Raw genomic sequence first — 27,995 nt, forward strand, 5'->3', positions numbered from 1 at the left:
TTTTTCTTCGAATTAAAAAAAAATACCGTTACATGAATAGCTACCGTAAGTTTTGCCTGTTGTTAAATAAGTTAAATGTACAGAAATATCTAGTTATTCAAAAACAGTAATTTATATTTGCGATTATATAAAAATATTCAATACAAATACTCAGGAATATGTGAAAAAAAAAGTTATTGAAATATATTTTCAGTCAGGCATAATGTGCGCCATCATGGAAACGGGGTCCTTCGTTTCACACGGAAACCAACGCTAATGACCGATGTTTGTTTTGCTAAAGTTAGCAGGTAAATATTTCCATTTTACTGTCACATTTACACGACATTGCGCATTGCCACGCAAGGATTTATAGTCTACGTTATTTTAACTTCACCCCACGGTGATTTTGGCCACGCTAGCTGCCGGTTAAACGCTGCTAAAACGTTTGTTTACATTGGTTTTATTTAGCGCATCCATTCATGCTAAAGGCGTTAGCTGCGACGATGCTAACTGTGTTTTCGTCGCGAATGTGCGTTTACGCGATGGAAACGTTAAATAATCTCAACGGGATTTTCAAACGGATCACATTCTCTTCGTGTTAAAGTTAAATTGTCTTTAAAATGATTAACGTTAAAGGCCGTTGACGTTACCGTGCTAAAACTGCACAGCTAGGCTAGGCTAGGCTAGGTTGCTAACGAGCGGTGTCTGTGTGCAGCGACGCTGTTTGCGTGGGTGTGTGACAGGTGGATTTAAACTGCTGGATGTAATGTGGAAAACTGATTAATTTGTTCTTTATTTTATCCGCTATTTAAATCACCTTTTCCTCAGACATGTAATTAGCCTCTGGCGTGACATAAATATCATTTTAAACAAGTTTTTAGCTTTATTTTCCCGGATTTTTTTGCTCCCACCACCAGTCAACAGAAATGAAAACGAATCTCAATAATGTAAGAATATTATTTCAGTGTCATGAGAGTTTAAACACACCGTTATACAAGCTTTGACAATACAGCAGTTTCTTTTCGGCTGACTTTACTAATCCTGTCACTTATGTCAAGGCAAGAAAAGAAAATGCAAACAGCCACATGAATGAACCCATTCATTGATTATCAATCACCCATTGATACAAGGTTGTCTTCCCCAGCTCCCATTGATTCTTTAAGAAAGAGGCTAATTTAATTGTGTCTGTCTTTGTGAATCACACGTACCCATCACCTGAGTGCAAAACTATGTTCCCAGAACAAAGGACAATAAAACAATATATAAGTAATTCCTTTGTTTAGTTTCCACTAAGCCACATTCAATGGTCAAAGTAAACTTTCATCTTACAGAGCAGTAAACACACCCATTTCAATAAGAGGATGTAAAATACCAGCTCCCCTCTTTTTTTTTCCTCGATTGAAATGTACATAACTTAAACGTAAACAGTGAACAGTGCAACAGTCGGAGGTTTGTCTTCAAAAAAATAATTTTTGTTGTTGTCTTTCCTCAGTATGCCTGCTGAACGCAAGCGCTCAATAAACATGGATGAAAAAGACGTTTGCACCTTCAGTAACAAGGAAAAAGAGAAGGACAGAGATGGCGAGAGGCGGCCGGCGTCGGCTCGGGACAAACCGAAAGACCAAGAGGCCAAAATGAGCGGCAAAAAAGACAGCGGCAAGGAGGAGAAGAGGAAGCGCCTGGAGGAGGAGAAAAAGAAGAAAGAGGAGAAGGAGCGGAGGAAGAAGGAGGAGGAAAAACAGAAAGCAGAGGAGGAGCAGAAGAAGAAAGAGGAGGAGGAGAAGAGGCTGCAGGAGGAGGAGGAGAGGAAGCTTCAGGAAGAGGAGGCCAAGAGGCAACGGGAGGAGGAGGCAGCGCTCCTGAAGTAAGTGATGGTGTTGTCTTGGTAACTCTGGATCCTGGGATTTTTATTTTATTTTATTTATTGTGCAATACAAGTGACAAACATAAAGACATGACACAGCACAAGACAGGAAGGACCTTACACCGCAACACAGCAGCCAAAAAAGTAAATGAATTGAGAGAGAGAAAAAAAAAAAGAAAGAACCAAACTAACAAAAGAGAGTTAAATAATTAAAACAGAACAAACCTTTATCCCCCCCCCCCCCCTTTTCCTTAATTTCCCTTCCCTTTCTCCTTCCCCTTGTCCCCTTGTCCCGCTCCCCCTTTCTCTTTTCATCCCTTTCCTGGGATTTTTATGTATTTATTTATTGTGCAATACAAGTGACAAACATAAAGACATGACACAGAACAAGACAGGAACGTCCTAACACTGCAACACAGCAGCTAAAAAAGTAAAAGAATTGAGAGAGAGAGAAAAAAGAAAGAATAAAACAAGAGAAAAAGTAAAAAAAAACAAATAAAAAAAACATCAGCAGCCAATCAAAGAGAGTTAAATAATTAAAACAGAACAAACCTTTAGTTATTTTCCCCCTCTTTTCCTTTATTTCCCTTCCCTTTCCCCCCCTTTTCCCGCTCCCCCTTACTCTTTTCCTCCCTTCCCTGGGATTTTTGTTGATAATCAAAGCAACCAACAAACACATATGTTTTGCTTTCATCATATATACAGCTCTGGAAAAAATCCACTTAAAAATGATTAGTTCCTCTGGTTTTACTATACATTTGTCTCATTCTATAACCTACTGACAAAATTTCTCCCAAATTGGAAATAAAAATATTGTCATTTAGAGCATTTATTTGCAGAAAATGGCAACAGGTCAAAATAACAAAAGAATTCTGGTGTTTTCAGAGCTTGTATAATGCAAAGAAAACAAGTTCATATTCATTTTAAAACAACACAACACTACTTTTTAAACTTTGGAAGAGTTTTGCAATCAAAATTGGTGGAATAATCCCAATTTTTAATCGCAACAGTATCTTTCTTCATCATTAAATATGATTTGGTTCAGGTGATCAGCTCAGTAGAGTGAGGTGTGCTTGTGTTGGAGTTCAATAGACACTGGAATCGATGGCTGCCACATGTAGAGAAGCTGATTTATTAAGAACATTTTGGAGTGGTCTCTTTATTTTTTCCAGAGCTGTCTATATTTATATATTTTTTCCCTTAATTTCTGCAGGGAGAAGGAGGAGGGTCATCAGCTGCACCAGGAGGCCTGGGAGCGCCACCACTGCAGGAAGGAGCTCCGCGTCAAGAACCAGAACGCCCACGAGGGTCGGCCCGAGGAGGCCTTCTTCAGCCGCCTCGACTCCAGCCTCAAGAAGAACACGGCCTTCGTCAAGAAGCTGCGCACGCTCACCGAGCAGCAGCGCGACTCGCTCTCCCACGACTTCTCCTCGCTCAACCTCAGCAAGTACATCGGCGAGGCGGTGAGCTCCGTGGTGGAGGCCAAGCTGAAGATCTCCGACGTGGGCTGCGCCGTGCACCTGTGCTCGCTCTTCCACCAGCGCTACACCGAGTTCGCGCCGCTGCTGCTGCAGGCGTGGAAGAAGCACTTCGAGGCGAGGAAGGAGGACAAGGCGCCCAACGTCAGCAAGCTGCGCACGGACCTCCGCTTCATCGCCGAGCTCACCATCGTCGGCCTCTTCACGGACAAAGAGGGACTGTCGCTCATCTACGAGCAGCTGAAGAACATCATCAGCGCCGACCGCGACACGCACACGCACGTGTCGGTGGTCATCAGCTTCTGCAAGCACTGCGGGGACGACATCGCCGGGCTGATGCCGCGCAAGGTGAAGCTGGCCGCCGACAAGTTCGGCCTGACGTTCCCGCCGAGCGAGATCATCAGCACGGAGAAGCAGCAGCCCTTCCAGAACCTCCTCCGGGAATACTTCACCTCCCTCACCAAACACCTGAAGAAGGACCACAGGGAGCTGCAGAACATCGAGAGGCAGAACAGGTGAGTGTCATCCTTCCCTCTCCAGTAGAGTTGCTTTCCATGGAAATGATGGGAATTATTGGGAATTTATGGGAATGAACTGGAACTTGGGGGTAATTTAAACAAACTGTATCATATACAAACATAAATGTATTAAATATTTTGTTTTGTCATAAGCAGACATCCATGCAATACAACAACAAAACAACTGGGTCAAGGAAGGAAGGAAGGAAGGACAAAGGGAAAGATGGGAGGAAAGAAGGAAGGGAAAAAGGAATGAAAGATAGAAGGAGGAATGGAACAGATTGGATCGATTGGGTCAAAAAGGAAGGAAGAAGTGAGGACGAAGGGAATGAAGGATGGGAAGGAACAGATTCGTTCAAGGAAGGAATAAGAAGGAACGAAGGAAGGAAGGAAGGGAAAAAGGATTGTGGAAAGAAGGAAAGAAAGAAAGATGGAGGGAGGGAACAGATGCGTTCAAGGAAGGAAGAAGAAGGAATGAAGAAGGGAAAGAAGGGAGGATAGAAGGAAGGGAAAAGGGATTTGTGGAAAGAAGGAAGGGAGAGAGGAAGGAAGGAAGGAAAGACAAAGGGAAAGAAAGAAGGAAGGAAGGAAGGACAAAGGGAAAGATGGGAGGAAAGAAGGAAGGGAAAAGGGAATGAAAGATAGAAGGAGGGAGGGAACAGATTGGATCAATTGGGTCAAAAAGGAAGGAAGAAGTAAGGACGAAGGGAAGGAAGGAAGGAAGGGAACAGATTCGTTCAAGGAAGGAAGAAGAAAGAAAGAAGGAAGGAAGGGAAAAATGATTGTGGAAAGAAGGAAAGAAAGAAAGATGGAGGGAGGGAACAGATTCATTCAAGGAAGGAAGAAGAAGGAATGAAGAAGGGAGGAAAGAAGGAAGGGAAAAGGGATTTGTGGAAAGAAGGAAGGGAGAGAGGAAGGAAGGAAAGATGGAAGGATGGAGGAAGGGAACAGATTGGGTCAATTTGACCCTGAAGGACGACAGAAGGGTTAAATTAACTGTTAAGGGCCAACCTACAATTTTGTAAATTCTGGATTTATTCCCATGGAAAGTTTCCAACTGCACTGCTCCTTTGTCACTTTTTTGTTTCTGCTCACTTGATGATTCGACCTTGCTCCTCGACCTTCCTCCTCCTTTTTCAGACGAATCCTACATTCCAAAGGAGAGCTGAGCGAGGACAGACACAAGCAGTATGAGGAGTTCGCCACCTCCTACCAGAAGCTGTTGGCCAACACTCAGTCACTGGCCGACCTGCTGGATGAAAACATGCCCGACCTGCCTCAGGACAAGACCGTGCAGGAGGGTGTGTATCCATCAGCAGCACGCACATCCCCCAAAAATATTTATAACAACTGGGTGCCAGACAAAAAAAATGTAGCAAAATAGCAAAACATAAAGGGATAGTTCACCCAAAATTGAAATTGCACTCATTACCTATCTACTCACCCTCATGTGGACTAATATAAGGGCTGGGAGAAGTTTCAGAGTCCTCCGTGGCTTCTCTGAGTTACAGGGGGTCTCGGCGTAGCAGTGCATGTCCATATAACGGTTGCAAATGGATACCAACTGTCTTCGTAACAAAAAGACACACCAAAAAACATCCAAATACCTCCAAAAAAATTAAATAAGTCTATATTTCAAGCTTGTTTTGTAGCGGAAGCTTCTCGAAGCTCCTCTTCCCGGTTCGTCAAATTTGGACGAACTGGGAAGAGGAGCTTCCGCTACAAACAAGCTTGAAATATAGACTTGTTTAATTTTTTCCGGGACAATTTCTCATGTTGGGGCTTCAATACAAGACGGACATTACATACGAGCAGCATGGAGGTATTTGGATGTTATTTGGTGTGTCTTTTTGTTACGAAGACAGTTGGTATCCATTTGCAACCGTTATATGGACATGCACTGCTACGCCGAGACCCCCTGTAACTCAGAGAAGCCACGGAGGACTCTGAAACTTCTCCCAGCCCTTAGTCCACATGAGGGGGAGTAGATAATGAGTGAAATTTCAATTTTGGGTGAACTATCCCTATAAGGTCTGCACACCAGAAGTAGCCCCAAAGCTTGTTTTATTATCACCTCATGTGGCGTTTCGGGTACACAACCCTTCTTCAGACACATGTGAAGACTGGCTGTGTACCCGAAACGCCACATGAAGTGATAATAAAATAAGTTTGGAGCTACTTCTGGTGTGCAGGCCGTATGTTTTGCTCTGTATCCAGAATTATAATGATACAGTGGCATCATGCAAAAGTTTCTGCACCCCTGGTCCAAATTTGTGTTGATGTGAAAAAGGCATAAAGTTACAGATGACACATTCCCTTTACATTTTAAACAATATATATATTTGTTTTCATCTTTAACATTCTCAAAATGACAGAAAAAGGAAAAGTTTTGGCCACCCTGCATAGTTAGTAGCTAGTAACTATCACATTCAATTTAGAAACTATCACAGTGTGTAAATAGTAAATATCTTGTCTGATACCTTGGTCAAAGTTATCTGAGAGCTCAAGTCTCCTGGGTTTCCCATTCTTTTGCAGGCTGCTGCTTTGTTTAGCTTTTTCACTCTTAAACTGTAGAAAACAAAAATAATTCACTGGTATTGATTTAAAAATATTGAAAAAGCATGTTTAATGTTTAACGTTATGCCTTCTGGAGATCATTTCTGTTGCACATTAACAGACTTTTGGACCAGGGGTGTCTAAACTTTTGCATGATGCCACTGTAGTTAAAGCTGTACAGAAAAGAAAATTGAATTTGAGCCCACTGTGGGTCCTAACATTAGTGTAATAACTCATCTTTCAGACGATGGAGCCCAAACGCTGTGCAAAATTCTATTTTCGAGTAAATCCGGGATGAAAGTGTGGTATTTTTTCCCCGCATTGGATAATGCAGGAGCACGGATTACGCGTCACGCTGCTCACGATTCATCAGCCACTGATATTGGATCCGTCATCCGTCAATCAAACATCTGATACACACACACACCGAGCTCGGTCTCGCCCCAAGCATTGAATATCCCGCCCGCTTGTTAACGACTAGGGCTGGGACGATATGCTTTTCTCCCGATTCGATTCTTCTACGATTTTTTTGGAAGGCGATTCGATTTAAATTGCGATTCTACGATATTGCCGATTCTCTCGATTTTTAGTCTTTAGCATTTTTAATAACATTTATCTGCACACAAATACTGTAGGAGCCTATAAATGAACATACTCCATTATAAAGTGAACTTAAACCCTTTTCAAAACCTGTACTCTCTGTATGTAAAAAAAAAGACTAACAAATGCACATTGCACAATATTTTAAAAAATTCCTAAAAAAAATCGATTTTTGAAAAAGAAAATCGATTTAAAAATCGTCAAAAAAGGTCGATCGCGATATTTATGTGAATCGATTTTTTCTCCCACCCCTAATAACGACCAATCAAATTCGTTTTCCTTACTCGGGTAAACTCGTGCGGCAACTCGTGGAAACTCAGCGTGACAAATGGCCATTTCTGAACACCTTTAAGTAACAACTCTAGTGAGGTGAATGTGTGTGTCATATCTTTCTCTCTGTGCTCGTCTTTAGAGCACGGCCCCGGCATCGACATCTTCACCCCCGGGAAGCCCGGAGAGTACGACCTGGAGGGAGGGATCTGGGAGGACGAAGACGCTCGCAACTTCTACGAGAACCTGGTGGACCTGAAGGCCTTCGTCCCCGCCATCCTCTTCAAGGACAACGAGAAGAGCGGCCAGGGCAAAGACAAGGACGACGCCAAAGGTAAGTCCGTGACTCACACAGAGGCAGACAGATGAAAGAAAGAGAGAGGGAGAGGGATTCATTCATTCAAGATTCATTCACTCAGTTTTATTTAAACTGACTGTTTGCTGCTGCTGCTGCTGCTGCTTCAGATGGGAAGGAGGCGAAGGAGGCGGCCAGCACCACGGAGGAGCTGGAGCTGGAGCTGGAGGCGCTCGACATCGCCGATGAACCTCTGGAGCTGGAGGGAGCGGACGAGGCGGAAAACGAAGAGCTGGCCAAGAAACTGCTGGACGAGCAAGGTACTGTAAACGTTTCAGTCCAGAAGAGACAAACAAAACAAAGCTTCAGTAAAAAGAGGATTTCTCATAAGTTTTTGTGTGTGTGTGTGTAGAACAAGAGGACGAGGAGGCCAACACCGGGTCGCACCTGAAGCTGATCGTCGACGCCTTCATCCAGCAGCTTCCCAACTGTGTCAACAGAGACCTCATCGACAAGGTGAGGAGAAGGTTTAACATGGTCAAAAAGATTATTGTCAGAGAAATAATCACGGTATTACCATTATTATGCATTAATTAATTAATTTCACAACACTATGAAGGTGTAAAAATCAATTATAATGAAAATTTATTTACATTTCTAATCATATACACAAAATATTTTAAGTATCTACTGCTCAAAAAAATAAAGGGAACACTTAAACAACACATTGTAACTCCAAGTATATCACACCTGTGTGAAATCAACCTGGGATGATAATTTTGATTTACATTGATCATTTTTATGTTATTTCGTTCTCAACACACTCTACTATATATTGAATAACGATTTTAAACTGCAATATTTCATTAATTGAGATCTAAGATGTGTTATATAAGTGTTCCCTTTATTTTTTTGAGCAGTGTATTAATAAAGGACCAATTATTAATCCCCCAGGGAAAATGTTTGGATTATTTCAGTGATTATTTGTCATCTATACTGAATGTTTAAGCCTCTTTTTTCTTCTTTTTTTTTTACACATTTAAATACCTTGGAAAGTGACGGTATTGAGAAATGTTTACGATTAAAATAATTGTGGAATTTGAAAACAAGTAATAGTGACATCTCTAGTCAAAGATGATGATTCAAACAAATTGATCAAACAAAATGATTTTGTGAAACTATTTTATCCATATTTCCTCCTCTTACATGTAACGCAGTGTTTTAAACGAGTAAAAGCAGCTCACACACTGTGTTGACTCCTGCAGGCCGCCATGGACTTCTGCATGAACATGAACACCAAGTCCAACAGGAGGAAGCTCGTGCGTGCTCTCTTCACCGTCCCCAGGCAGAGGTAAAACTAGTTAATGATGTGCAAAGTATTATTTATATGCTGAGCGGGAATATAGAGAAAACTTTGGTCTTTAGATCTAAACAGATTTAGCTCATCTTAGATATTAACAATGGATAAAACGGCTGTTTTGTTTGAGTTTTCTGCTCATTTCTTCCAAAATAAATTCACTATTATCATTTGTCCAACACCAAACAGCAGGAAAACAGTGTTGCAAGAACATTTAGTAGGTGAATAGACCTAGAAAACTGACTCCTGCTACGAGTCAAAAACCATTAAAAACACCTCACATACATGTAATTTCATTTTTCTTTTTAATAAAGGCTCAATATTTTCCCAAAACAGCTGGATGCTACCTATGAAGAACCAGCAGGAAACAGTGCATTTGTTCAGGACTATTTTTAGTGGTGGATTAATACACATTTGCTCCTCTAGTGATTATTTTGCACAGAGGAATAAGAGCACTGGATACCATATGTTTCATTCATAACCTTTATTTAAGCTCGGAGATATATTGAGGAGTAACCTCATTTACAATATAGCCGAGATGAAACACAAAACATAAAAGGACAGAACACAAAACATTTAAAACGTAATTGAAACAAAAGTGTAGTTAAAAGTAGGAGCAGTTAGAGGTGAAATAAAGTGTAATTATAGATTTAAATTGTCCTATTGATAAAAGTGTGGTAGGTAAGTTTCAGATGATCTTGCAGAGTGTTCCAGGTTGTAGGTGCAACAGTAAGAGAAACTGGTCTTTCCGAGTTCAGTGTTAATATTGGGAACCTGCAGTGTGAGCCAATCTGTTGAGCGTGTGCGTTAAGTTGGTTTGGTTTCCGTTCAAGGAGAGAAACACAGACTGTTTCCTTCCAACAGCAGCAGGTGGCGCTGTCGTCTTAACCTCTAGTCTGCAGGTCAGCTGAGCTCTGCCTCTTCCTCCTCTCTCAGGTTGGATCTGCTGCCCTTCTACTCTCGCCTGGTGGCAACTCTCCACCCCTGCATGTCGGACGTGGCCGAGGACCTTTGCTCCATGCTGAAGGGAGACTTCAGGTTCCACGTAGGTTCCTCTCCATCGTCGGCGCACTTTTATCACAATATTATGAATGAAAACGTTTCATTTTATTGATGATTTTTACGTGTTTTTTTTGTTGTTTTTTTTGCTTTTAGATCCGGAAGAAGGACCAGATCAACATCGAGACCAAAAACAAGACAGTCAGATTCATCGGGGAACTGGCCAAGTTCAAGATGTTCTCAAAGACGGACACGCTGCACTGTCTCAAGGTGAAGAGTCTGAGACCTCGTTATCTCTGAGCTGATCGATGTGAACGTTACAACCTATTGTATTGTATTGTATTGTATTTTATTAGCACATAAGAGATATATAAAACAACATATTAAAAAGTGGAACATGCAAAGTATACAGTAGATAAAGCAAATGTGCAAGAGAAACAAAAAAAAACCCTAATAAGGGCTTGTCAAGTGGTCCTCCTAAAGACAAACATTCAACATAAATGTAATTTACACTAATGAAAAAAGCAACATAAAACAATTAAAAAGAGAGAGAAAGAAAGAAAATCAATTTTGTGTGAAAATTCAAGATAAACATTCAACATACATTTATAAAGATAAACATTCAACATGAATTTAATTTACAGTAATGTGAAGAACAACATAAAACAATTAGAAAAGAGAGAGAGAAAATCTAAGGTGATGTAAAAAATAATAGCTGTGTGTGTGTGTGTGTGTGTGTGTGTGTGTGTGTGTGTGTGTGTGTGTGTGTGTGTGTGTGTGTGTGTGTGTGTGTGTGTGTGTGTGTGTGTGTGTGTGTGTGTGTGTGTGTGTGTGTGTGTGTGTGTGTGTGTGTGTGTGTGTGTGTGTGTGTGTGTGTGTGTGTGTGTGTGTGCGCCCCGACAGATGCTGCTGTCTGACTTCACCCATCACCACATCGAGATGGCGTGCACGCTGCTGGAGACCTGCGGACGCTTCCTGTTCAGATCCCCAGAGTCCCACCTGCGCACCAGCGTCCTGCTGGTCAGTGAACAACATCATCATCACTCATTTAAACTCCTACGTTTTTTATTTCTGTGTCGATAACCAGGATAATTTGGACAGAAATTGATACATCATGAAGTTGTAATCTGATTCAAACAGCTGATATTTTGTAGGGGTGGTTAATCGATCCGATTTCCCCGATTCGATTCGATTATTAAAGATTATTTATTTTCCATTTGACAGTAACAGTAACCCAAAATACACCACAAATGTATTGCTCCATTAAAAAACAGTCAGCTACTAAATTACTTAACTTCTCTTTTACTGACTTGGAGCTCAAAGTACCTTCAGTATTTTGTAGTTCTTTTTGTAACTTCCAAATACATTTTTTAACTTTTGCTTTACTTTTTGCGCCAGTCTTTCACAGTCAAAAAAACCCCCAAAAAAACAAATGTCCGCACTTGCAAATAAATGTCGATATTTGAGTTTTTTCCTACAGAACAAAGAAGCAGCTTTGGAGCTTTAAAAACACGACAATAAAATCATCATTTGTCACACGTCATCAGTCCTCAAGCTAAAACTTTATGGATGAAGACTAATGAATAACTTTTGCTTTACTTTTTGGGTCAGTGTGCAAATAAATGTCCATAGTTTGAGTTGCAGAGTTGCAAAGATGCAGCTTTGGAGCTTTAAAAAATTAACACAATAAAATCATCATTTGTCAACATTAGTCACACGTCATCAGTCCTAGTAAGTCCTAAGTTAAAACGTATGATGTATATTCTTGGAAATTTAATAAAATCAATAATTTATTTTTTTCACCACCTTTTGTCCGATCTTCCCGCTACAGGAGCAGATGATGCGTAAGAAGCAGGCGCAGCACCTGGACGCGCGCTACGTGACGATGGTGGAGAACGCCTACTACTACTGCAACCCGCCGCCCATGGAGAAGACGGTGAAGAAGAAGCGCCCGCCGCTGCAGGAGTACATCCGCAAGCTGCTGTACAAGGACCTGTCCAAGGTCACCACGGAGAAGGTGCTGAGGCAGATGCGCAAGCTGCCGTGGCAGGACCCCGAGGTGAAGAGCTACCTCATCTGCTGCATGGTCAACATCTGGAACGTCAAGTACAACAGCATCCACTGCGTCGCCAACCTGCTGGCCGGCCTGGTGGCCTACCAGGAGGACGTGGGCATCCACGTGGTGGACGGCGTGCTGGAGGACATCCGGCTCGGCATGGAGGTGAGATACAATGACAACGACGATGATGTAACGATTCTGAAAGAAGAAGAGAGCAGTTGTTTATGTATCGGTGGTGAGGTAACGCACAGCGAAATGAAGGACAGGAAGACAGAACAAAGCCCTGCGGTTGTCTTGACTGACGGTCCTGACAGCAGCTTGAAGTGCTGTTGTTTCTGCAGGAACAGATAAGACGACACGTTCACAGTTCACAACCTCGACATCGTCTGACAGCAGAGCATCAACAACATGTGAAGTGTTAGAAACTCTGAAGGTCACAGTTATGTAACTCAGTCCGTTGCAACATAAGTTCATTTACTGCTAATACTTTCATGTCTTTAGTTAGGATTTTGATTGCAGAACTCAAAGGGATAGTTCGATAGAACGTTACCACACAGAGTTGTTTTAGAGGGAAATTCATGCAAAACCGCTGATGCGCGTTGCCTTCAGGGACAGTTTTTCATCATCAGTCTCTGTATTTCCCTCTAAAACAACTCTGTCTGGTAACGTTGTGTTATTATCTCATAGCGTGGTGAATGTGCAGGTCACAACTTGTCCACCAGAGCGTTGTGGAGTTGTTGGATTGTGTATTTGTTGAGTTTGATGAGGGAAACCAAGAAATCCCATGAGCCTCCGTAGCGTAGCTCTGAGCAGCTCACGGCTCTGCTCCGCCGTTCTAAAAATAGCTTGCACCGACAATTAAAGGTAACGAACCTACTGCTATGACTATAGGGATTATGGCAATGGGCCAATTTGCCAAAATGTTGAACTATCCCTTTAAACATGTATCAGGGAGTTTTTGCAGCTACTTTTACTTCAGTATAGAGCTGAATAATTAATCGAAATATTATCAAAAGACGTCCTGTTTCCTGTCTGTTTCATTCTTGTGAACGTGATGTCTGAGTGACAAGTGAGGGGATTCCTTCACATTTTGCACAAATGTTTAATTCAGGTCGATTGGATTTTTATTTGTCAAAGATCAAAGATGCGACTACAACATTTCAGGAATACCCAGAGGGAGGTTCATCGTTACACTAATGGCACGAATGGTTTAGAGTCAGAAAGGTCACAGCTCATATACAGTATCAACCCACTCATCCATTATTAAGACAATTAAATACCAATGTCTAATAGGATGTTATGTTAATGACGTGATGGCATGTGCCGCCATTATTTTCTGCAGCTTGGTTGCTTGGTGGAAGCTGGTGTTAGATTTACTTTTGATAAAGTTGAAAAGCATCTCAAAAACCACAGATGAACTATAGCGATGTCATTATTTCTAATTTGTTTGTCCGTTTCCCTCTCCCTGTTGCCAGGTCAACCAGCCCAAGTTCAACCAGCGCCGCATCAGCAGCGCCAAGTTCCTGGGCGAGCTCTACAACTACCGCATGGTGGAGTCGGCCGTCATCTTCCGCACGCTCTTCTCCTTCATCTCGTTCGGCGTGAACCAGGACGGCAGCCCGAGCCCCCTCGACCCGCCGGAGCACCTGTTCCGCCTGCGCATGGTCTGCACGCTGCTCGACACCTGCGGCCAGTACTTCGACCGCGGCTCCAGCAAGAGGAAGCTCGACTGTTTCCTCATCTACTTCCAGGTGCGTCGCAGCTCCACGCACCACGATTCTGTCCCGTAATATATGATTTTGGGTTTTTGTAAACTTGTCGAATCTTGTAGGGACTTTGTTCTCAGATAAAAGCCGAGAGAATCAATAACATGATGTCAATTCAATCAATCAAACATTATTTCTATAGCACTTTTCATACAGTTATAATACAACACAAAGGTGCTTTCCGTAATAAAAACACCCTATCCCTCTCACCCACATACTGCATGAAAGTAAAAGTGGAATATTTAAAAGAAGGCACTATTAAAAAGGTTCATAAGGTGTAAAAGAGAATAAATAGATCTCGAAACAGAAAGAGTAGGAGGAGAACAGAATAAAACAAATAAAAGGAGTAAAAGCAGTAGGAGAAATAAATATGCACATAACTAAATTAAATAAAAACATGCTAAAACATAGAATGATAATGATAAGATCAGTAAACTAATAAGACAATAAATAAGTAATTATAAAACAGTGAGTGAGTAAAATAATAAAGCGGGTAAACACTGTACAATTATTTTTTAGTTTAAGAGGATGTATGAGCAAAAAGTAGGGGAATTATATAAAAAGAATAGTTTTGGGATTTTGATTTGTATATTGTGACTGTAAACCAATTCATTATTATGGCATTTCATCTAATGTAAGTGTTTTTTGCTTGTTTTGTTTTTTAAGAAAGGAACACGTATTATAAGTTATAAGTCATTCGTTTTATTCTTTTTAAATTATTATTATTTTTATCTTTATTTTAAATCCGCATTATGTCTTCTTACTATTTTGGGCTCTATGTCTTGTATGCAAATCACTTGGTAAACTTTTATGTTTTGAAAATGTGCTGTATACTGTACATAAAGTGGATTGGATTGATCAATTCCAGGATTCAAATGAACAAATAATGAAATAAAATAAATAAAACTAATATTAATTAAAATAAAAAATCATAATAATAATAAAAATGAAAGGAAATTCAGTTAAAAGCAAGCCTAAAAACTGCTGTCGTGTGTGTGTGTGTGTGTGTGTGCAGCGCTACATCTGGTGGAAGAAGAGCGTGGACGTGTGGACCAAGGATCACCCGTTCCCCATCGACATCGACTACATGATCAGCGACACGTTGGAGCTGCTGCGGCCCAAGATGCGGCTCAGCTGCTCGCTGGACGAGGCCACCAAGCAGGTCACCGACCTGGAGAGGGAGGTGCTCGTCAAGCTCGGTAAGCGTGACACGGTGACACGGTGACACGGCGGCTTCTGAATCTGTAGCGTCGTACGTCCGTATACCGTATATATCCGGCACCACGTAATTAGCACATGTGCGGCAGCGTCCGGTCTCTCCGGCGGAGCAGCATTCCTCCGTGTGTGGGAGGACGACCGGCAGCGCTGCATCACTCCTCACTAGGCCTCGTCTGTCGGACAGGTTCAGCTCATCTAAACACACACACACACACACACACACACACACACACACACACACACACACACACACACACAGGGACACACACACATAGAGACAGACAATGAAGAGGGTTTAGGAATGATAATTGTGAATTAAAATGAATGCAGAATTCATTATAGGCTTCGTTTCAGAAGGCAGTGACATAACATCCACTGATGGGGAAATAATTGATTGTTTAATCACATTTACACTAATACAGATAGATTTTTGGATTTTCTGTTGATTTATTTGTTCCTAAACTTGATATTTTTGAATGATGAGCTCCTGGTTTGACAATTTTTGGTCATTTTCAGCCACTAAATTGAACATTTTATAGAAGAGCAAAGGAGCTGCAGTCATACTTCATGCACATATTCAATGACACGGTGTTGATATGTGAAATGCGACCTTTAAAACACCTGTTTCTTCTCACTTAAACCTGTTGAGGGTTAGATTTAGAGTTAAGAAATCTCTGATCTGAACACAGATACAGTATGATGAGACACAGAGATAATGATCGGTGTGATCACCGGCTCCGATCTCTGTGAATAAACATCTAGATATGAAAACGTTTCAGAGTCCAGGCAGTGAAGAAGTTTGAACCTGTATTTATTTTGTTCCTTTAATAGTTTCTGTTTTCTGCTGCTGAATGTAAAATGAATTCCTGTGAACGCAGAGACACAAAGAGAGAGAGAGAGAGAGCGAGGGAGCAGAGTGGGTGAAGGATGAAGCAGGAAGCGTTTGTGTCGCAGGTGTTTTTTCTTCAAAGCTTCGTCTTTGTTGAACAGTTTCAAGGTGTTCACATCACCTGGAATGTGCAGAGAAATATGTAAACAGAGGCTCCACCCTCCGACACCGAGACACCGAGACACAGAGACACCGAGACACAGAGACATGGACCGCTGCTGCAGGACGTTATCCAATCCGTTTTATTTATAAAGCACATTTAAATTAACACAAAGGTTTCCAAAGTGCTGTACAGTAAAATAAAAACCATAAAACATACTAAAAAGGCAAAAATACTAAAGATAAAAAAAATCAACAACCTACGTCGCTTGAAAAGCCAAAGAAAAGAGGTGCGTTTTAAGAAGAGTTTTAAAATTAGACAGTGAGAAGGCCTGTCTAATTCATTCCATAATTATCATTACAGTTACATTAAAATATAGTTGAAGCTTAAGTATCATTGGAGACCTAAGAGCTCTAAAGTATCTTAATTAGTGTTTTTTTTATATATAAATATACTAATGCAACAACATGTGAGCGACTTTTTGCTGATTTTAGCTGCTGGAGGTTTTAATTTCTTCATATAAAATCATGTAGATTCATCCAAACTGAGGGTTTACGACCTCGAGATACATCTGAGGGACCGTTCAGTTTGTAGATTTTACTTTCACTCTTTGAGCCTTTTGCCCTTTTAAGAAGTTTAAACTACAAACAGGTCAAGTGGGCTGTTAGTGTTGGAGGTCACAGGTCACAACAGGTTAATCTTTAACAACACGTTACCGGTATAAATTTTATTTTATCAGCGCCTTCTCCTCAGTTTTTTGTGTGAAGATGTAATTCTTCAAGGTAATAAGTGATTATTATAGCTGTTATAAATAGATAAATAAAGTATAAAGCAGCAGAATCTGGAAAGACTCATAGACAATAACCTCAAAAATGCACTGTGTGTGTGTGTGTGTGTGTGTGTGTGTGTGTGTGTGTGTGTGTGTGTGTGTGTGTGTGTGTGTGTGTGTGTGTGTGTGTGTGTGTGTGTGTGTGTGTGTGTGTGTGTGTGTAGAGAGAGTGATTGATGAGCGATCGGAGGCCTCTCTCTCTCTCTCTCTCTCTCTGGTTTCACACTGGTTCCTTTGTTGAACTCTTCATAGTTGAACCAGGATCAAACATTCCTCAGGACCTGATCGTCCACTTCAGGCCCCGCTGCATTTTCTCTCCGTCACCGCGGCCGCGTGTCTCCGAGTCTGACTCATGAGGCAGAAATTAAAGGGATAGTTCAACATTTTGGCAAATTGGCCCATTGCCATAATCCCTATAGTCATAGCAGTAGGTTCGTTACCTTTAATTGTTGGTGTAAGCTATTTTTAGAATGCCGGAGCAGAGCCTTTCTTGGTTTCCCTCATCAAACTCATCAAATACACAACCTAACAACTCCAAAACGCTGTCGTGGACAAGTTGTGAGCTGCACATTCACCACGCTATGAGATAATAACAGAACGTTACGAGACAGAGTTGTTTTAGAGGTAAATTCATGAAAAACCGCTGATGCGCGATGCCTTCAGGGACAGTTTTTCAGCAAGCAGTCTCTGTATTTCCCTCTAAAACAACTCTGTCTGGTAACGTTGTGTTATTATCTCATAGCGTGGTGAATGTGCAGGTCACAACTTGTCCACCAGAGCGTTTTGGAGTTGTTGGATTGTGTATTTGATGAGTTTGATGAGGGAAACCTCTAGGAAGAAATTCCTTTAGCCTCCGTAGCGTAGCTCTGAGCAGCTCACGGCTCTGCTCCGCCGTTCTAAAAATAGCTTGCACCGACAATTAAAGGTAACGAACCTACTGCTATGACTATAGGGATTATGGCAATGGGCCAATTTGCCAAAATGTTGAACTATCCCTTTAATTTGTGTATCTTCCTATTTCTATCTGTGGCCGCAAGTGTCTCACTGTAATCTCTAATAATAACCGTGTGTGTGTGTGAGATGTAATAATGACCCTGGTGTTTATATCTTCCACCCAACCCGAGGTCTGGCCATGGAGAAGGACGGCCGCTCCAGCAGCGCCATGAGCGAGGGCGAGGGGCTCGACGAGGACGAGGATGACGACGACGAAGAGGGCGGAGCCGAGACGGAGGAGCAGTCGGGCAACGAGAGCGAGATGAACGAGCAGGAGGAGGATGTGAGTCCAGAAAAAAAAACACAACACACACAACTCATACAACACAACACTACACAACACAACGCTGCTGTTGGCAACTGACCGTGTAAATGATGTCGTGCTTCCTCGATGTTCTCGTCCGGCCGGAGAAAAACCTCTGTTGACAGAAACTCATTGTGCGAACAGATACAATCAAAAAACATGTGATGTGATGAAAATTGGATGAAAATATATGAATATTGTTTCAGTTTTCAGTCGTTCTCAACAACGGGATTTTTAAAAACAAAAATCGTTAAATTAAAAATTACATTTTGATATGTGTAAATCTGGTCTCAGGAAGTTTATACTGTATATGTTTAGTCTGAAGATCTGTCTTTTTTAATTTTAGAAGCTTTTCCACCAAAAGTTTCAGGAACTAAAAGTTTCTTTCAGCCCGTTCATTGTCTGCGTTTCCACGGGGAGGTTATGCAAGTCGTTACTAAAGTAAACGTCACCTACTGGTCTTTAAACTACACATACGGTACAAGAACAAAAGATTTCTTCTAAAACGTATTGTTTTGATAATGCATGATGGAAAACAAGGAACAAGAAGCCGTCCAATCAGGCCGACCAGGAAGTCGCTCTGGTCTTCAGATGTAGAGAAACACAAACAACCGTGTCGGGCCGAAGCGCCGGGGAGAGGGAGGGTATTCCCCGAAATGTTCCTGGTTCCTACAGTATTTGTCAATCAAAATGATTTGGAAACAGTTTTGATAATAGAATGATCATCTAAGTCCAGAAATATCAAACATTTGCAGCTTCTAGCTTCTTAAATGTGAAGATTTTACACCTTCCTTTTATATCTATGATCATTTTCTAGATGAATTGATAATAAAAAAAATAGTAGCTAGTCACAGCTCTGGTGCAGATATCATCAGATTTCAGATAACAACAGGCAGGTATCAGTGGAGCCTGTTGGGGAACATTTTTATCTGTTGACTGGATCTCAGTGACAGTTCAACAGGAAGTTAATGAAAAGATGAATAATTTCCTTTGAAAGGAGCAACTGCACCTCTGACCTGAGGTCAGTTCATACCAACACAACAAGGTACAAGTGCTGCATAACCTCTGTGATCAGGTCAATAGAGATTACTAAAGTATTATATTTATGAAATGTATTTGCTGTATTTACAATAAGTTATTTTATTTATGTTCTTCCCAACAGGACGGGTCTGAGAACGAGGAGGAGGAGCGGGAGGAGGAGGAAGAGGAGAACACCGACTACCTGACCGACTCCAATAAAGAGAACGAGACCGATGAGGAGAACAATGTAAGAGGGAACATGTCCTATATAATATAAAATTATATTATATTATATTATATTATATTATATTATATGAAGGAGTCGATGTCCACAAATTAAAAAACACCATAATCACCATTACATGAGCAAAGATGATGAATGTTGACTGTTACAATCATAATAACGCCCTAAACCTTCACAGCAAGAGACTTTCCTTTTGTAATTTATTATTATTCTGTTTATTTCAAACATCTTAAAGACAAAAAATAAAATAAAATTCAAGTACATAAAGACAGTATAAGCAAGTGCGGGACATCAACGAGCGTTTCTTTCTGAATCCCTGCAGTTTGAAGAGGAGCAGATTAAATGTAGCTGAAAGAAAAGACAGGTTTTATCATTAGACAGAGCTTTCTGTTAATTAATTAACTAATTGTTGCAGGAGGTGACGATCCGTGGCGGAGGACTGAAGCACGTGGCGTGTGCCGAGGACGAGGACTTCATCCAGGCTCTGGACAAGATGATGCTGGAGAACCTGCAGGTACAGTACGACCACCGCACATCCCCCACGTTTTTTAAAAAGAGTGTCTCTGCAAGAGTCTGACAGCGTGAGTCTTTCCTTGTCCCTGCAGCAGCGCAGCGGCGAGACGGTGAAGGTGCACCAGCTGGACGTGGCCATCCCGCTGCAGCTGAAGAGTCAGCTGAAGAAGGGCGGCTCGGGGCCGTCGTGCATCGGCGAGGGCGACACCGACATCTCCGACACCATGCAGTTCGTCATGCTGACGCGCAAAGGAAACAAGCAGCAGGTGAGTGAAGTGTAAACAGGGTGCAGCAGCAGCAGCAGGTTTTGAAAGGGATAGTTCACCCAAGATTGAAATTGCACTCATTATCTCCTCCCCCTCATGTCGACTAAGGGTTGGGAGAAGTTTCAGAGTCCTCCGTGGCTTCTCTGAGTTACAGGGGGTCTCGGCGTAGCAGTGCATGTCTATATAACGGTTGCAAATGGATACCAACTGTCTTCGTAACAAAAAGACACACCAAAAAACATCCAAATACCTCCATGCTGCTCGTATGTAATGTCCCTAAAGCCCCAAAATGCGGGAAGAGGAGCTTCGAGAAGCTTCCGCTACAAAACAAGCTTGAAATAGAGACTTATTTAATTTTTTTTCGGGACAATTTCGCATTTCGGGGCTTCAATACAAGACAGACATTACATACGAGCAGCATGGAGCTATTTGGATGTTTTTTGGTGTGTCTTTTTGTTACGAAGACAGTTGGTATCCATTTGCAACCGTTATATGGACATGCACTGCTACGCCGAGACCCCCTGTAACTCAGAGAAGCCACGGAGGACTCTGAAACTTCTCCCAGCCCTTAGTCCACATGAGGGGGAGTAGATAATGAGTGCAATTTCAATCTTGGGTGAACTATCCCTTTAACCTCCAGGAGCGTAGTTTTTGTGTCCTGTGGAGGAGCTCAGGGACCCAGAGGTGTTGCAGCGTCACAAACTAACGTCCATAAATAAAATCCACTCAGCTGCAGCTTCAGGTTTGAGCTCAGTGTTGTAGATGAGTGAGAGAAAACACAGCAGCAGCAGAGGAGTGAGAGAGTGATTCACTTTCACTGTTTCTGAAACTCACTCACACTCCGACTGACTGAGCCCAGGAATAATATTGACTCGACTCCGTGTGTATGTGTGTGTGTATTTCATACTTGTGAGGACCAGTTTCAGTTTTAAAGCGTCATTATGAGGACCTCAGTTTGGACTGAGGTCGGTGGTCGCTGCTTCAGAGAGACGTTTGAAGGTTTATTTTTCTGGTTTTAAAGCTGCGGTGAACAGTTTGGAGCATGACGTCGACATATCGTCACATTTTAAAGAGGATTTTTACCTTAATTAAAAAGTTACAGAGTAATTGTGATAGTTAACTACATGACTTGTAACTTGGTGTGGTAGTGTAGTGTAGTACCTGGCCGCTGCCCCGGTGTCCCAGCTCTAACGCACTTCGTAACCTTCGTAATCTTTTTGTTTATGACAGTTAAGACTACACAGATATACACGTTGTAACATCGTATATATGTTACATAACGTTACGTAAACAAATGCACATGGCTGAGAGGAAGGTTAGCAACACAGAGGAGAATAGATCGCACACATAGTTCATCTTTAAAGTTGATTTTTGTGAATTAGTTTGTTATATTCACATCCAGAGCAGCGACAGAGCAGCAACATCATGATTTTTCATTCTGCCATTTATTCCCTCATTATTATTAGTAGTAGTATTAGTAGTAAAGATGTGCCAAAAAGGATGTTGCAATTATTTTTAGCAATTTGAGTCAAAATTATTACATTTTTTGCATTTTAATTTTCACTCAAAGTTTAATCTAGAAATTTTTGTTGGATCTTTTCCCAAACAAACATGTTTCCTTGATGGCTGGAGGATTTGATTTGTTGTCCTGGTGCTGAGACACATTTTTATCTCTATCAAAAGAAGAAGCGATTTGGATTTTGCACTTGGTTTTGGTTATATTATCTTTGAGATAATTATGCAGTCGTAGTAATTATTAAAAAGCTGTTGTTCTTCTTATGGATCGTCCTCCATATTATAATTTATTTTTTTTCTTAACCTATGTTTGCTTACATGAGTTTCTCGAATCGTTTGTTTCTTTTTTTTTACGGAGGAGGTTCAGAGGATTCGTCCTCACGCCTGTGGTCTCTGGTCTGGTGTGTAGCAGCCAGAGAGGAGGGGGCACGCTGCCAACGAGGGTCCTCGCAGGCATAGGAAGGAAAGCGTGTGTGTGTGTGTGTGTGTGTGTGTGTGTGTGTGTGTGTGTTTAGGCTGCAGCGGTGGAATGTGTGGTTTGAGGGCAGAGGCTGGTTGTGCTGCTGCAGGGTGTGTCCGTCTTCCTGCTGCAGCTCTCGGGCTTTAACGGAGCGTCGAGTCGAGTCGACACAGCTTCAGTTCTGTGAAGCTCAGAGCTGAGACAGAAAAATCTTTGTCGGTGCATCGGTGAGGTGTGTGGATGGGAAACGACTTCTCTCTGTAAACACACAACACACTGATTTACAGCAGCAGCGAATCAAAGCATCCTCTGTATACCTACAGTATGTGTGTGTGTCTATGAGTGTGTATATTACGTATGTGTTTGTGTGTTTGGTGTCGTTGCTTCCTCTTGTGTGGGATGTACATGACACAGAAACTCACCAGTTTGTTTTTATAAGAAAAAAAAACCTCTGGTTGACGCCTCAAATATGAATATTAACAAGTTTTCCTGGATTCCCGTGACAGTAAATGCATCGTTTTTCAGTTTTGAAGACTGTGGGATAGAAAAAGAAAAAAAAAAATAGGTAGATGTTTCTATTAAAGCTCCACCCAGCTGTCAGGACTTCCTGTCACTTTGTGATGTCACAACAAAGCCCCGCCCCTCCTGGATCCAAACATCCAACAACAAGATTTCTCTGAGTGTTTTATTCTGAAATCTGCTCAATTTTTATTTTTTGATGATTGATTGACTCAGAAAACAGTCAGCCAATCAGAAGAGAGGCTCAGAGTCTCCTCTTCCTCCTCTCTTCTGATTGGCTCACACCGACCTGTTGTTACTAGAGCTCCAGAGAGAAGCTGAGAGAGGAGATGGAAAACTACACTGAGATGTTTTTTTGGTTCTTAAAACCACTGATAAATCTTCTTTTTTAATTTATTTTTTTATTATTTATTAGCACATGAAACAAATAAAAATAAAGCAGCATATTAAAGAGTAGAACAACAACAAAAAAAAAACAAAATAAAAACCCCTAATGGCTTGTCAAGTGTTCCTCCTCCTTATGGATCAGACCTTCAAAACAAAAGCATCAACTACAGACCAGTGTGAGTGTTTGTAACTCGTCCTCCATCTTTCATACATCACTGTTAACCCGTGTGTGTGTGTGTGTGTTTCTCGCCAACAGTACAAGATCCTGAACGTGCCGCTGTCGTCACACCTGGCGGCGAACCACTTCAACCAGCAGCAGGCGGAGCAGGAGGAGCGCATGAGGATGAAGAAGCTCACGCTGGACATCAACGAGCGGCAGGAGCAGGAGGATTACCAAGGTAACGCAGCATGACGGCTGATGAAAACACAACAATACACACACATGTCTTTAAAGGGATACGCCAACATTTTATTTTTCGTGTCTTGCCTCACTCCCGAGTCCATGCCCAGCAGATAGACACCATCCTTTCGACTGTGCGTGCAGTAACAAGGGAGATAGAGCCGTATCGCCCGTAATTAGCTTAGCTCAAACACTGGAAGTGTATGGGTAGTGTTAGCCTGCCTCCACCTAAAGTCATCAGAGAAACTCTTCAGCAACTCTAAACGGACCGATCTTCGTCTCAGAGCTGACAAAACTCTCCGGTAAGGCATCTTGAGCGGTCAAATGCCGCTAACGGGACAAGATCGGTCAAAACGGAGGGTTCAAGCAAAGATGGTTTATTTTGGTTCAAGCTAGCTACATCGAGGGTAGGTTAGCTTCCTGTTTCAAAGTAAAAGCACAAATTCTATCGTCATGGTTTTCTGTATGTAAAGGGCAACGGGTGTTTTATTTTGTGAAAGTAACCGGAAGTGCGTTGGTCACAACGGCTAGCTTTAGTAGCGCCAAATTCGTCCGAAACAAAATTGTGAACAGCTGGTATTTAGACAAATTAACGACACACTGCTGATCTAAACGGCTACTTTCTCGCCTAAACATGTTTGAAATGTGGATAAAGTGATATATTTACAGAGTTTAGAGCTAAAATGAAATCCCTTTAACTCTGTGTGTGTGTGTGTGTGTGTGTGTGTGTTTGTGTTACAGAGATGATGCAGTCGCTCGCTCAGCGTCCGGCTCCGGCCAACACCAACCGAGAGCGTCGGCCGCGTTACCAGCACCCGAAAGGAGCTCCCAACGCCGACCTCATCTTCAAGACCGGAGGAAGGTGAGGCCTGTGTGTGTGTAGAGTTAGGACTCGTTACCTCAACTCAACCTGCACTGACCCCTCCCCCTCCTCCCTCCTCCCTCCCTCCCTCCTCGGCAGCGTTTCCTTGAACAGAGAGAAAATGGCGAGAAATGAAAGGCAGGAGAAGCGAGACAAACAAGAGAGACGAGAGAGGAAAGACAAGCAGGAGAGAAACCAGAGATATGAGACCGAGTAGAGTTTGTTTTCTTCAGATTCAGAGAGTTAGGCATAGAAATAAGAGAAAAAGGAGGTTTGGACGACGACTTCCTGTTTTTTAGATTTTCACTTTACACTGATTCTGATTTTCCAGGTTTGAGTGAGATCGTTTATTTGTTGTGGAAACACGTGTAAATAAAGATTCATTGAAGTTTATGCTTGAACAGAAACAGCAGCTTGTGTGTCTTTGTTGGAACAACATCATAACGTGTGTGGCGTTCAAGCCCGCTGGGATTTCTCAGATACAAACACATTGAATCACATGAGAATCTTTTTTTTTTTTTTACTTTGGTTTTATCTTCAGATTTGTTCATATTTGCCACAAATGTATTTAAATTAATTTAGTTTATAGTGGGTTGTTAAAGCAGATATCAGTGGAATGTTTTTGTTAATATAAGTCCTAAATAGTCCTATTTTCCGTCAGCAATCACTTACATGAAGTATTTCAGCCTAAACACGAGTCTCTCCGTCACTCTGCTCTGCTGTAACCCGAGGAGAAAATTTTCCTTGTGGGATACAAGTGTTATCCAATGAGGAGAGAGAACGGCATGAAGGGCTGTGTGTGCAGCCAAGGGATGCGCGTGAATGTGGTGACGTAGCACGAGGACCAATTGATGCCTGACAAGGGCGGGGGCTGCTAACTCATGGTGCGTTCAAAGAAACTCGTACTTTGTGTTTTTCCTTCCTGTGAAGTCATACCAGTTCGATCTGGTACGAGTTCACGGGTCGGAAGTTACGAGTGGCCGTTATAGGGAACTTTCACAGACAACAGGATGGTAAAAACACGAGCTACGGGTTACCTGGAACGCTACCAAGTCGTAGTTGTGACTTGAAGCTGTAACTTACGGTTTCAAAAGCCTGCCTTGAACGCAGCATTAGCCGAAACGGCCGTGAAGCTGATATCTGCTTTAATGTTCTGGGATGTTGTTAAGCTTTTAATATTTTTAATTCAGAAAGAAAATCAACACACACAAAAAGAAAAGAGACAAAGTCGTGGTGCTGAAATCAGAAAGTGTCAATAAAGACAAACACTTTTATGTTTTTATGATTTTTTTTAAATCTTTTTTTAATCTAATATTAACAGAAAGAAAAATACAGAATATCAGCACAGGTAGATTTGTGTCAAACTGATTTTAAAGCAAAAATCAATATGTTTTTGAAGTGAAGACAACAGATACATCACATGAGGCAATGATGGGAGTTATTGATCAGTGGAATGAAAATGTTGGAGTCTGATTAGAGGCTGAAATGCATTGAAACACAAAAACCACAGTTTTGAATTGATTTTCTCTTTTTCTGCTGCAATTTTGTTTTAATTATCCACATATTATTGGTATTTGATACCAAGATGCATAGATATATATTTTATATTTAAAAGGGTATCATAACATCAGCAAATATAAAAAAAACACATAGATGATGAAATAGATAAAATAGAATTGAAATATAATTTACAACACATTTACAGTAAAAAAATAAGTGAAGAAATTAAAGTCATTTCTGACTAAAAAAGCAAGTATATGAGTTTTAATGACATTATAACATTAAAGGGATAGTTCAACATTTTGCCATAATCCCTATAGTCGTAGCAGTACGTTTGTTACCTTTAATTGTCGGTGCAAACTATTTTTTAGAACGGTGGAGCAGAGCCGTGAGCTGCTCAGAGCTACGCTACGGAGGCTCATGGGATTTCTTGGTTTCCCTCATCAAACTCATCAAATACACAATCCAACAACTCCACAACGCTCTGGTGGACAAGTTGTGACCTGCACATTCACCACGCTATGAGATAATAACAGAACGTTACCAGACAGAGTTGTTTTAGAGGGAAATTCATGCAAAACCGCTGATGCACGTTGCCTTCAGGGACAGTTTTTCAGCAAGCAGTCTCTGTATTTCCCTCTAAAACAACTCTGTGTGGTAACGTTGTGTTATTATCTCATAGCGTGGTGAATGTGCAGGTCACAACTTGTCCACCAGAGCGTTGTGGAGTTGTTGGATTGTGTATTTGATGAGTTTGATGAGGGAAACCAAGAAATCCCATTAGCCTCTTGGCAGCTTACAACTCTGCTCCGCCGTTCTAAAAACACCTTGCACCGACAATTAAAGGTAACGAACCTACTGCTATGACTATAACGATTATGGCAATGGGCCAATTTGCCAAATTATTGAACTATCCCTTTTTAAGTTGGTAATATAGTATGTGGTGAAGATAAAAAAAAAAATATGAATAATGAACAATGAAAACAAGACTTTTTTACCTACTTTACTTTTATTGCTGTTGCTACAGTCATTGTCCTGCTCTGTCCCCTAGGAGACGCTGATTGGAGTCTGGGCCCCGGGCTGAGCGAGCAAGAGAGCGAGCGAGCAAGAGAGCAAATGAAAAAGCAAGAGAGAGAGAGCGAGTGAGCGAGTATAAAGAGAGAGAGAAAGAGAGGACCGGAGAGGAGAGGAAAGGAGAGGAGAGGAGAGAGGAGAAACCGCTCTACAACACAGGGATCGAGTCCTCCAGACCAGGCCACGCCCCCCCTGAGGGAGAGAAGAGGCGGCGGGGGGGGGGTCAGAGGTCAAAGGTCAGACAGATGATGGCTCTCTTTTCTTTTTTGTCTGTTGCCTGAGATGACAACAATAAACAAAAAAAACCACACACAACAACAACAACAGAACAGAACAACAGTCTGGACCAATCACAGAGACTGAAGACTGATGATGAACACCTGAGCGGCCGGCGGCGGCAAACACGGACAGGAAAGAGGCCGCCATTACCGCCGCCACTGCTGGAGGAAAACAGTGACTCGTATTTAGGAGTTCGAACCTGCGAGTGGGTGAAAATGTTTAAACGAGACTAGTTTAAGATCCAGATTTTTATTTCTCAGTAGTTCCTTTTTGTTTTGTTTTGTTTTTTGTTTTGTTTTTTTGGACTCGGGAACACGAAGCGACAGCGCAGACGAACGACGGGACGACAAGGAGGATTTTAACACTTGAGGTGGTGCGTTCAAGGACCGTTCGCCCAGTGATGCAGAGGAGGACGACGACGTTTCACACACATACAAACACACACACATAAGGCTGAAAAGGTGAAAAAATGGCCGATGGTTGGGAGCAGTGATCGATCTGCAGCTTCTTTTCTTAATTAATCATCAGATTATTGTTTAAATCTTCTTATTTGACTAAAAAAATGCAATTTTTTTGACAGATAAAGCAAAAAAAATTCACATCGAGAAGCTGCAAACAGGGAATTATGGGAATTTTATGCTTGGAAAATATAAAAACAGCAGCAAATCATGTTTCTGATCGTCGTCTTTTCCCGATTTAAAGTCCAGTCCAGGAAAATTAATCAATTTTCTGTCGGAAAACACCTTATTGATCGACCAACCAATCATTGCAGCAGCTGGTTTGTGACACATGTGAATGATAATTGTTTTACTGTCATTTAAAACCTTCTCGACAGCAGCTAACGAGGCATCTCCACTCAACTTAATTGATCTGTAATTATCT

General features: G+C 41.6%; 1 protein-coding gene across 2 annotated transcripts; it reads left to right on the top strand.

Moving 5' to 3' along the window:
- Positions 1-246: 246 nt before the first annotated feature.
- upf2 (UPF2 regulator of nonsense mediated mRNA decay) lies at positions 247-27,929 on the top strand. Of its 2 annotated transcripts, XM_083999575.1 has the most exons (21): positions 247-287; positions 1,472-1,843; positions 3,057-3,836; positions 4,980-5,140; positions 7,408-7,599; positions 7,731-7,880; positions 7,973-8,076; positions 8,826-8,911; positions 9,854-9,962; positions 10,073-10,186; positions 10,820-10,936; positions 11,748-12,137; positions 13,451-13,726; positions 14,757-14,940; positions 17,902-18,053; positions 19,237-19,341; positions 19,754-19,852; positions 19,944-20,117; positions 23,255-23,396; positions 24,140-24,260; positions 26,812-27,929. In XM_083999575.1, the coding sequence occupies exons 1-21, from the start codon at positions 256-258 to the stop codon at positions 26,819-26,821; spliced, it is 3,870 nt and encodes a 1,289-aa protein (XP_083855701.1). In that variant the 5' UTR covers positions 247-255; the 3' UTR covers positions 26,822-27,929. The 2 variants fall into 2 exon arrangements, with proteins under 2 accessions (XP_083855701.1, XP_083855702.1); XM_083999576.1 differs by lacking the exon at positions 26,812-27,929 and having other exon boundaries at positions 24,140-24,367.
- Positions 27,930-27,995: the final 66 nt, after the last annotated feature.

The sequence above is a fragment of the Trachurus trachurus genome, assembly GCF_905171665.1.
Source record: "Trachurus trachurus genome assembly, chromosome: 23".
NCBI classification, from domain to species: domain Eukaryota; kingdom Metazoa; phylum Chordata; class Actinopteri; order Carangiformes; family Carangidae; genus Trachurus; species Trachurus trachurus.

Coding starts and splice junctions, on each gene's coding strand:
- upf2 (XM_083999575.1), top strand. CDS start 256: ATGACCGATGTTTGTTTTGCTAAAGTTAGCAG. Junction 8,077..8,825: donor ACAGAGACCTCATCGACAAG/GTGAGGAGAAGG, acceptor TGACTCCTGCAG/GCCGCCATGGACTTCTGCAT. Junction 8,912..9,853: donor TTCACCGTCCCCAGGCAGAG/GTAAAACTAGTT, acceptor CTCCTCTCTCAG/GTTGGATCTGCTGCCCTTCT.